At 54.7% G+C, this 10,981-nt stretch overlaps 2 protein-coding genes across 2 annotated transcripts in view; one reads left to right on the top strand and one right to left on the bottom strand.

The window, feature by feature from the left end:
* CCDC33 (coiled-coil domain containing 33) overlaps positions 1–10,981 on the bottom strand; it is a 41,675-nt gene that overhangs the window by 22,947 nt on the left and 7,747 nt on the right. The window contains exons 4-5 of the mRNA XM_027697854.1: positions 5,820–5,983; positions 1,502–1,626 (exon numbers count right to left, since the gene is read on the bottom strand). Of these exons, the coding sequence (XP_027553655.1) occupies positions 1,502–1,626; positions 5,820–5,983 (289 nt within the window). The remainder of the gene's footprint in view (positions 1–1,501; positions 1,627–5,819; positions 5,984–10,981) is intronic.
* Positions 8,849–10,981, top strand: part of STRA6 (stimulated by retinoic acid 6) — a 30,862-nt gene continuing 28,729 nt past the window's right edge. Inside the window, exon 1 of the mRNA XM_027697862.1 lies at positions 8,849–8,852. The gene's annotated coding sequence lies outside the window, so the exon portion shown is untranslated. The remainder of the gene's footprint in view (positions 8,853–10,981) is intronic.

Genomic DNA, 10,981 nt, shown 5'->3' with positions numbered 1-10,981 from the left:
AGAGACAGAGACAATGGAGTGATTAATTTTCAGCAGGCCCTTCCCCTCACAAGGCCAGGGTGGAGTGGACAGGAGCAGGTTTTACACCCAGACCAGGATAATACACACACACATGTGCATCCCAGGGAGCCATGAAGAACAGATCCCAGGCAATTCCAGAGAGCAAAGCTGGCACCAACACAGCTCAGATTCCCGTCTAAGAAGCCAGGATTTCCTACTGATCCATCTAATCCACCTCCCTGCCTCCAGCCCACCCTGCTCAGCTTCCAGGGTTCCATCCTGCCCTGAGCCCTCCCTGCCTCAGGGTCCACCACGAAATCAGTCCTCTCAGTGGTGCCTGGTCCCCATCTGTCCCCTGGCATGGCAGCATCACCCCACGGATCCTGGCACCCCCAGTTCTTCCCTTAAATTAGAGCAAAGCTGCAATTTATCTGACAAGCAGGAGTAAGAGCCTTTTATGGGGAAAAAAAAAAGAAAAAAAAGGAGCTGATGGAAGGGAAAACCGCCCTCTCTTTATGCTGCCATCAAGAGTTGGGCCTCCCTTCCCCCAGCTTAATGACTACTGCCGAGGCACCCGCCTTAACTCCTGCTTGGCCAACCTGGGAATGCCACAGGTTGTGCACGTCCCCAAATGCCTGGTCCACGCTTTCCTGACCTTGTGCTTTAGAGCACATGCTCCATTTAAACAGAAATTTTCCTTTTCTCCCAGCTCCTCGTGGAAGAAGCACCAGGGAAAACGTTCTGGGGTTGAGCGAGGCACAAGTGGCTTTTCTGCCTGTCATCACCGATGATGGATCACACTTGGATTTCTGGGAGATAAAAGGATGGAAACTGTATTGCCGGGGAAGAAAAGCTGTGAGCTGCACCTGGGGATGACAGCTCCAGGATGAACACCTGGGGGATGAACATGGCCAAACATCTGGGAGATGCTGGGAGGTGGAGGAGCAGACCTGGAAGTCCCATCAAGTCTCTGTGAATTTCTCATGATCCCGCACGGGGCAAAAAGTACATCAAAATCTCCTCAATTTCACTGAGGTCAGGGCCTAATGGGATTAGGCACGATGTGAAGATTGGTTCCCAACGTTTGTTTTGTAAGGAGCTGATTTTATAATCAAATCCCGGCCCCTAATTCCATGAGTTTTATCACAGTTACAGATTTGGCAGCCCTGCGTGGGGAGTAACAGCATCAGGATGTGGCTCCAAATGATACAAGGTGAGGGATGGCAGTGGGGAAAGATTTGGAGTGTTTCCCCTCTGATGCTGATTCCCACTGGATACTTTGGAGGATGCCTAGCATCATCCCTTGTTCCACCCTGGGCATGTCCCTCCTGGTCCTGCCCTGCAGACACCACAGCCATGAGCTCAGGACATGGCTCATTCCCTATACCTGGGGTCCTGAGGAGCGTGGACTCCCTAATATCCCCAAATTAGCCCTTTGAGGAATGACTCTCATGTCCTGGTCCCCAGCACCCCTGTCCCCACGGTCCCCCAATGCTCTCACCTGCCCAACCTGCATCCTCGGCATCCATTTCCAGCACCACCTCCTCCTCCCAGGTGGGTGCGTGGGTGGGCTCTGAGGATGCACGAGACGCCTCCGGCTTCTGCTCAGCCCCTCCGCTGGTCTTACTGTGAGGAAAAGGGAGGAAAACAGGCGGGGAATGTGGCAGCAGGGAGCTGAGAGAGGGATGAGCATCCAGCCCTCAGCAAAGCTCTGCCCCTGCTCTGGGGGGGCTTTGCTGGGGATTCAATGCCCCTTTTACTCCTGGATCCTGCCCAGCCCCCAGTGACGGGGTTTGCAGCCCCTTTTATCCGAAAGGCTATTTCAGGCCCCGGAGGCTAATTATCCACAGTATTGATGAAGGGACAGGGAAGATGCTGCTGGGAAAAGAGAGAGAAGATTGAATGTTAACGACTGTCATCATTAGACTCGGCACATAACAATGCTGAGCAATAATTATGGTTGTGTTCACTGCTACAGACCTGGGTAATTCTTCATCTGTTCTGGTGTCACCATCAGGCATGTTTTGGGGTTGTTCCTCCCACTTTTATCAGTTAATCATCAATTACTCATTAGCTTGGCTAATTATAGTAATCCCCCCCACAATTTTAGTGGGGCTGGAAGATCTTTTAGGGCATCTCCACTGCCCAGCGAGACACTTGGTGTTATCCTGAGAGTCCCAAAACCACAGCAGAGTCCCTGCCTGGTGACGTGGTGACCCCAAGTCCCCTGGGGTGAAAGGGGATGGTGACATCCCACTGTGACACAGATATCCCAGCCCTGTGAACGGGTTGCTCTGGATATTAAGGTGATGAAGTGTCTGGTGCTGGCTCCTCCAAGAAAAGCTCTTACTGGGGCAGAGCCAACATGGCTCTTGAGGACAGTTTACCAGGGCACTGTTGTGACTGAGAAGAGATGGTGTCACTGGAGACTCCAACACCGGGGGGGAAAAGAGATTATAAGGCACAGAATTATTGAATGGTTTGGGATGGAAGGGCGCTTAAAGTTCATTTTGTTCACAAAGGTCCTTCCAGCTGTAGGGTGAGCTCCAGGTGGGACTGAGCAGGTTCATCCCAGATGGATGGAAGGATGGTTGCAAGACCTCCATTCCCTCTCCCTGCTGCAGAGACTGGTCTAGTGGGCCCTCAGCCATGCTGCATCCTTGTCCCGTGCTCCTTTCTCATCTCCCATGTGTCCCCTTCCCCACCAGCAAAGCCCATCTGCATCCCACAGGGACGGAGCTGGCCAGCTTTGGAAGGTGGGAATTGCCATCAGGCTGGCACTGTTTTGGAGGGGCTGGAAAAAAACTTGGCTCTCCAGTAATGAGCTCTGTGGGGGATTGCTCTCCCAGCAACGTGCTCGGAGTCCGAATGAAGCCAGACCTCGGCTGGGGGGGTGGGAGGAGGAGCAGGAGGGTGAGAACAGGCCCCCTTCATTATAGGCTTGCCTAAGGACGGGAGAGCATTCAAAAAGAGCTGTGAAGTGGGGAGGGGGAGGAAAACAACCCACAACTGCACAAAGCACAGGGGTGTGCCTCAAAAACCAAATGAATAGGCCGGGGGCAGCGGGAACAGCGGAGAGCAGAGAGGGTTTCATGTTTTCTCCTCCCCCCAGCCAGCTCCAGACGCGCTGGAGGGGCAGGAGCGGGGTCTGCAGACATGAGATCGCACACCTCAGGGCAGGACATGGCTGGGATGCACCGGGAGCTGCTCCTCCGATTCTCTGCATCCCTCCCTGCCGGCTCCGGGGCAGGCACTTGGCTCTGCCGTGCGTGCGGGGACGCACCATCCGCCCACCGCTGCGATAAAAGATAAAGATAAAAGATAAAGACGGCCGCCCCCGGGGAGTTATTACCCATCAACGTCTCGGCTGCGGTGCTCGGGGACGGCGGCACGCAGCAACCCCGCTGCTGTGACACCGGGGTGCCCTGCAAAGGGCTTGGCAGGGCTGTGCCCAGCCTTCAGAATGTTTATTTATCCGGTGTTATGAGTTATTATCTCTACAGGGCGAGTTATTTCTTGGGGCTGATATCCCAGTTGTTACATTGTTCCCGATCTTCTAACCCTGGGATGCTCCATCTTCATCCCACCGGGATGCTGTGGCAAGGAGGGACCGCTTGATCTCACAGCCCCAGTGCTCTGGGTTTATCAGCTGAGCCCCTGGTTTAATTTTGGGCAGAGCCAAAAGGTTTTACTTGCAGGAACACCCTTTCTGAGAGCATCCCGTGGCACCATGACCTGGACTGCTGCCTTCACAGGTCCCCCATGGGCAGGGGGACAGCGGACCCCCATCCCCCAGCCTGGGAGCAGCTGGTGCATTCAGCAGCGACCTTGAGTTGCTTCTCTGGGCACTGAAGAGCAGAAAGGAGGGAGCGAGGAGGTCCTTTCACCCGCCCGTGGTACTCAGCGGAGAAGAGAAGCCGGCCGGGGCCAGGCGCTTTGTGCCGTTAATTGCAAACACGCCCGGCTCCGGCACGCCAAGGTCATCCCTGCATCCTGCCGGTCCGGCAGCAATTTGTCTGTGAGCACGAGGGAGGGAAAGGAAGATGCGGAACAAACCCACCGGTGCTCCCGAAAGCAGGGAGGGAGGATTTTCTGGGTGTTCAGAGGGTGAGGAGCAGAGCCAAGGTACTGCCAGATCCCCAGAGCATCCCCGGAGGAGGAGGCTTTCTCTGGGGCAGGGTGAGCCAAAGCCCCTGTGTGAGATCTTCTGCTCCTCAAGGTCTTTCAGGCTTGCTCTTTCCCTCCCCAAATCTCTGGAAGTGGTGCACACAACTACGGAGTGCTGTGGGATGCTGAGTCCAGGCACAAGCGACTGGGCACAGCCACAGAGGGCAGTGGTGCTGCTCCCTCCCTCCCATCCCACTTGGATCACGTCCTTTTGTGGGGTGATGCTCTGTGTGCCGGCACTTTGGGCTTGGGATGGCTCCACTGGTTACCACCTGCCTGTTTTGGGGGGATTGGATGCCACTAAACCCCCCACCAGCACATCCCCCTCCAACTTCTCCCTCCCACCCATAAAACCCCACCTTTTAACTGCAACATGCTACTCTCCTTAAAGAGCAAGTGCCCTGAAAAACAATCAGTGATTCCCTTCTGCCTTGGCTCCCTCACTATGGTTACTAAAAGGCCCCTCATGTGTCCTGCATCCCTAATACCCCCTCCCCTCCCTTCCATCACTCTCCCGTTACCATGGCAATGCGGTGATGGAGCGGCACCAGAATGTAAAGAGAGATGCAACAATCACACGCCACCCTCGTGCTATCATTTAGGATATTGATGTTTAAATCTCCGGAGATCATCTGGGTATAATTGGTTTATGGAAATAGAGACAAGTCCTGCCGTAGAGTTACTCAGGCTGTCGGGGCGGAGAGCAGGTCCTTGGCATGGGGGGGTTGGGAAAGAGGGGATGGGGTGATAAAGGGGTGGCAGTGGAGGCTCCCGGCTCACATGTCAGCCAGCTCCAGCTGCCAAAATCCTGATGATGGAGTCCCGCATCCCCCCTGCCCAGGGAGCCTCTGGGATGCCTGATGGGGCTGGCACCGGGCACTCTGTCACAATGACAGACCCTGGGACCCCCTTCACCACAGAGCTCAGGGTTTCTACTCTGGAAAACACCCAGCAAGCAACAGTTTGCTTTACATGAGATGTTTCCCGGCTTTCACAGTCTTGGCTGCTGATTGTTCCCAGTGGATGAACCCCAACCCTGCAGCCCTGTTCCCTTGGCACTGATGGATCCACTTGGGTACCAGCCTGCCTGACACTGCCCTGGGGAGATGCCCTGCAAAAACCAAGCTCTGCAGCCAGGTGATGCTCTGAAGGCACTGACAGCTGCTTTCTCCCCTCTTTTCCAGGGAAGTGAAGCCCCTCTGCCTCTGGGATGGCAGTGCCGAGCAGGACGGCCTCCCTCTTACCACAGACCAAAGCCCGACCGGCTAATTGAGTCCCCTGGCACATGCATAATGCACGAGGAGCCAAGTCCTCCTTACCCAACATCCTGTTTTATTTATTAAAACACTCTTTTATTTATTGTGATATCATCCCCAAACCCAGGCAGCATTACCCTGTGGATTCTTTGACATCATTTTATACTTTCAATATTAGGAACACTTTCTTCCTGACACCCCAGCAAGCCAGAGTGCCTCATGCCTGCCTTCCCCCATCGCAGCGAGGAGTCCTGGTTCCTCTCCCTGCATCTCACAGAGGCGATGCCAGAGAGGTTGCCCCCTCCCTGGGGCTTGTGAAGAGGGTGGCAGCTCCCAAACCCTTTCTCTGTGTCCCCACGATCCCTGCTGTCCCCTTTGTGGATGCTGGATACTCACACAACAACATACGGCCACGGCACCTGGCCCTCGTGTGTGGCCGGCAGGTTGCTGGCACCATGGAGGGTGACGGTGATGGTTTCCTTCCCCACGGGGGCCACGTGTCCCCCACCAGCCGTGGATGTGTGCCTGGGACCCTCTGTCACAGCAGGGGACTTGGATACCTGCTAGGAGAGAGTGAGGATACATGAAGGAGGGAAGGGCTGCAGCCATGTCCCTGTCACCCCACCTCGTCCCCATGGCCCAGCTCAGTGCTGAGAGCCCAGATGGAGGAGGTTTCATCCCAGCACATCCCCACATCCCAAACTGGTCCCAGATGAGGGAGAGCAAGCTGGGGAGGTAGTGTCCCCCCCCACATTCCCATCACAGCTGCCTCTTCCCTGTCCCCGGTGTGTCCAGACCCTGTCCCCTGTGGCTCCACACCACTGATGTCACCATGTCACAGCAGTGCCACAGTGGTGCCAGGCTCTCTGGGAAGATGCCCAGCAGCACCAGAGGATCCTGCACAGGGCGAAATCATCCCAGCATCCCTGCCCAGCATGGTGCCATGGGGGGCAGCTACACTGGGGTCCACACATCCCAGCCCAGGTCACCAAAACAGGGATTAACCATCTAAGACACCTCTATGTCCCCCATGTCCCTCTGACCTCCCAGTAACCACCCAACTCCTGTCATCCCCCTGCTCCCCCTTGTCACCAGCCCAGATATCTCTGCAATTTATAGGGACTCTGCCGGGAACTGGGATCTCAGCCTAATCTGGGGGGAAGGGCAGGAGTGCAGTGGCTCCCCCCACCCCAGCTCATTAATTCCCACCAGCTGATGTGATAAGGAGCAGCAGAGCCACAAGCTGCTCCTCACGCATCCCATTCCTGCTCCCATCACACCCCGGCCAAGTGAGAGACGGTGCTGTCCCCCACCCCCTGCGTCCCGCAGTGCCACCGTCTCAGGCAGCACACAGCGTTAATCCATCTAATATCTTGCTTTTCTGGGGATGCAATGAGTTAAAACCCACTCTGTCCCACTTCAGACCCTGAAATCCAAACCCTTCGTGCATCTTTGGACCTCCTGGGGTTGAAGCAAAAGCTCCAGCCCGGCGAGCAGCCCGCGGGCTCCTCAAAGCCGCTGCCTGCAAATCCCCTCCGACACGTGGCTGTGCCTCCGAACGCAGTAATGAGGGATTGCTTTGTCCTAAAACCACTCCCGTGTCTCTCCCTTGTCTCTCCCGAGGCTGCCCCGTTGCAGCAGTGGTGGGCTTGGTGACCCACCGCCACGAGGGATAACACACCCAAAGCTGAGGATCACTTGTGGCATGGAAATCTGGATGCTCTGATCATCAGCAGTCTGGAAAAATATGTAAATTAGCTTTTCTCCCCCTCAGTTTTTTTTTTTTGTCAGCTCAGAAACCAGTTGGAGCTTGGGGCTGGGACAGCCTTGGTGTCAGTGACAGCCAGAAAGAGGCACTGAAGGAGCAGAAACACAAAGTAGGGGAGGATTCCCTGACCTGCAGAGCGGAGTAGAGAATGGATCCCAATCCATCACTGAGAGAGGGCAAGGATGGTTGGGGGTTTTGCAGGGGCATGGTGCCAGATTTGCAGGCAGGAAGCAGGCACAGGCATGCAGGCAGGGATGCTCTCCCTGGAGACCCCTCTATCCTGTCAAGAGAGCATCTGTTCAGGCTCCAGTTCTGGAATTTCAGTGAACATTTTCATCCCAAGTATCACAGAATCCCAGTATGGTTTGGGTTGGAAGGGATGTTAAATCTCATCTCATTCTAACCCCCTGCCATGGGCAGGGACACCTTGCACTAGACCAGCTTGCTTCAAGCCTCATCTGACCTTGCCAAATATTCACTAAAATCCCGATCTGGAGGAATTCCAGCTGGCAGAGCCCAGAAACAACCTTGCTTTAATTGCACAGACACCTTGGAGCACTCTGATGGAGCCCTGCCGTGGGGGGAGGAGCCCTGGACATAAGCTGTGATGCTGGGTCAGTGTCCCACCCCCCCATCCTTATTTACTGCTCCAGATCACTATTTTGGGACATTTTCTTATATTCTCCCTATTTTCTTTCACATTCCAGGTAACAGAAGCAGGTTTCTTAGTGCACGTCTTCATTCCCACCACTGTATTTACACCTCCCTTGGTTTTACCATCAGCAACAGTGACAGCAGGATAATTAGTGAGGGTTTTACCAGAAAATTCACAAGTGGTTAAGCAAAATAAAGCTCAGCAGGAGAACAAACCATTTTAAAAATAGCAGGTGTGAACAATGCCAGGCTTTGCAGGCAACCAGTACCTCAAACCCTCAGCAAGCCTGTGATTAACTACCCAAAAAAATCCTCCAGTCACTATTCAAAGCCAGGAGGAGATTCAGTGTTTCTTCCCAAAGGGAAGAAGTATCTCTACCCTACAGTTCCAGGTAAAGCCCACACTTGTTTGCAGCTCCCTCTTAGTGGGAGAAAAGCTTCTCCATCCTTCCAAGCCACGCGCTCTCCCCCAGGAGTTTGCAACCTGTAGCTTGCGGAGGTGGAGATAAAATATATTTCAAGTGTGCCCAAGCTGGTGACACCATGTTTCGAACATTTTGAGGAGCTTTGGAGAATCACCGACTTCTGCAGAGCATCGTGAGCGTCTCCCGCAACCCACTGCCCTGATCCCATGCAGCACCTTAACCCCGAGCCGCCCTTAAATCCTCCTTAACGATGATTATTAATTATTCACACCGCGCTGTTGCGGGGAGGTTGATTAACGGCGTCTGAGCTGCCATCGTCGTAATTTGTTTTTCTATCAACTCTTTATCATCTCGAACGAAGCACCGGGGCCCAGCAGCTCCTTTTCAGCAGCGCTCAGCCAAGATTAAATTGCTTCTGGCTGCGAGCTGACAAGACATAAATAGCCTCAAGAGCCCGGCGTTTAGTTCAGGGCAGCCCGGGCTGGGAGCCAGCAGGGACCTCCAGGCACGGCATGGCAGGGGCTCCTCCAGCCCCTGCCCACACCTGGAGACCATTGGTTGTGTTTTCCCCCCTGGAAGAAGGTCGGTGATTTCAGGGTTCTCCTTGAATTTTGATTTCATGGAGCAGCATAAGCTCAGAGGGAGAGCCTGGGGCTGTAGGCCTGCAGCGTTCACCTCCTCAACTCCAATCCCAGCCCTCCCAGAGCTCCTTGGGGTGCTGCAGGAGAAGACACCAGTCCCTGTCCTACCATAGAAGGAACAGCACCCTTGTGGTCCTTTATAGTGAGCCCCCCAGAGCCGGCTAAAGCCGGGAGCGATGCTGTCACAGAATCAACAGCCCCAAGCTCCTCCCTGCTCCTGGCAATTTATGAGTAGCTGTTGGGAATGTGTCAGCTTTATCCTCCTCCAGAGACTCCATAAAATAATACTAGGCTCCATAAGTGAAGATGGACTGGGGCTGGTGTGAGTTTTCCTACGTGATGTCTCCCCAGGCTCCTTTCAAGCTTCCTTACGGCAGCTAAACACCAACAAGCTGCTTCCCTTCCCGGACGGAAAATAAAGAGCCACTTGGCTTTAAACAAGCAGCAGGATCAGGCCACAGGTTCCACCTCCAGCACTGTGCCACTGTGAAGATGAAGAAGGGCTGAAGCACGGCCAGAACACCCCAGACTTGGTCCAGGACATTCTGGAGTATGGCTGGGGCAACCCAGAGCATGGTCCAGGACGTCCCAACAATGGTCCAGGACATCCCAGAGCATGGACAACTTGAAGATGCTGGATTCCCAGGTGTCCCTGGGGAAATCCCAGCAGATCTAGTCACCTCTCAGCTGGAGCTCAGGGCTCTGGGGTGTCAGAGCACACCAAAAGCCCCTGGGGCACCACAGAGAATCTCTCAATAATGGGGCGAGCAGCCAACTAACAGCCAGTCGGCTCCATCATGGCACGCACCTCCAGGCACAGGGAAACCAGGATGGGGAGAGGGATGTTAGACTTCATCAGGCACCAAAATGGGGTGAAGTATGGGTTTACAGCAGGACCTTGGTGGCTGATGGGTGAGTGGATGCTTCACCGAGACCAGCCTTCTCCCAGCATCCTGAATTCACAGATTTCTGGGGGTGGGAGATGTGCTCCATCTCAGCTGCCCCATGCCCCCAGGCTCCATGTCAGTCCCTAGGGTGTTAGAGTAGAGCGTGGCACCCCGTATCCGTACGGATTTGCACCCCCTCCCAAGCATCATGGCTCCTCATCTGTCTACCTCACTCTTGGAAGCAACCGGAGCCTCGGCGCTAATCAGATTTGAGGCTGTGAAATCTCATTTGAGGCTCTATTAATGCAGAGCTGGCACGACACAGGCCCCGGCCTGTCTCCAATGAGCAAAACAAGGAAAGCAATCTAGCTGGGAAAAATGCATCTCCTGGAACGAGCTCGGGGGAGCCAGGCAAACACAATTACAGTTAAAAGGAAGATTAAAACAGTATCAGCTCTCCTCTTCCTCCGACCCCTGCTCCCACCCCTGGGAGGGGAGCATCGAGCTGCACCGACGAGCATCCCCAGCACCGTGGTCCTTCCAGCACGGATGTGACTGAAGCAGGATGCTGCCCCTTCAAAGCAAAGGACTTTTGCAGGATGAATGCCATGGTCTGCCTGTGTCAGTGGAAGGCCTATGGGATCATTGTCATGGAATGGTGACTTGCAAGGGACCTTAAAGCCTATCTTGTTCCACCTCCCCTGCCATGGGCAGGGCAGAGACACCTTCCACCAGACCAGGTTGCTCCAAGCCCCGTCCAACCTGGCCTTGGACACTTCCAGGGATGGGGCAGCCACAGCTTCTCCGGGCAACCTGTGCCAGGGCCTGCCTCTTCCTCAGGGAAGAATTTCTGTGGTTTGCTGACACAACATAGGAAGGGGATATCCCTCTGGGTCCAGGCATGGATGCTTTCTCCCTGTTTGCTCAGACATCGCTGAGGTTTTGCTCCTGGGTACCTTGGAGCTGCTTGGCATGGGATGGGAGGAGAACACAGCCCCCTGTAATGACACCTATAATTAGCACCTGCCAAAGGAGCCCTTATCCTTGAAAAATAACCTCTAGAATGCCACGGACGTGGATGTGCAAGGCAAGGGACAGCCATCAGCTTCCCAAATAAAGGAGTCAGTGCACACGTGGTTTCCATTTCTAGGAGCCCACAAGCAGATCCTCCCCCCTGCAAAGG

Source organism: Neopelma chrysocephalum, unplaced genomic scaffold (genome assembly GCF_003984885.1).
Source record: "Neopelma chrysocephalum unplaced genomic scaffold, ASM398488v2 Primary Assembly neopelma1_124, whole genome shotgun sequence".
In the NCBI taxonomy this organism is placed as follows: Eukaryota; Metazoa; Chordata; class Aves; order Passeriformes; family Pipridae; genus Neopelma; species Neopelma chrysocephalum.
This window is presented reverse-complemented; position numbering and strand designations above follow the sequence as displayed.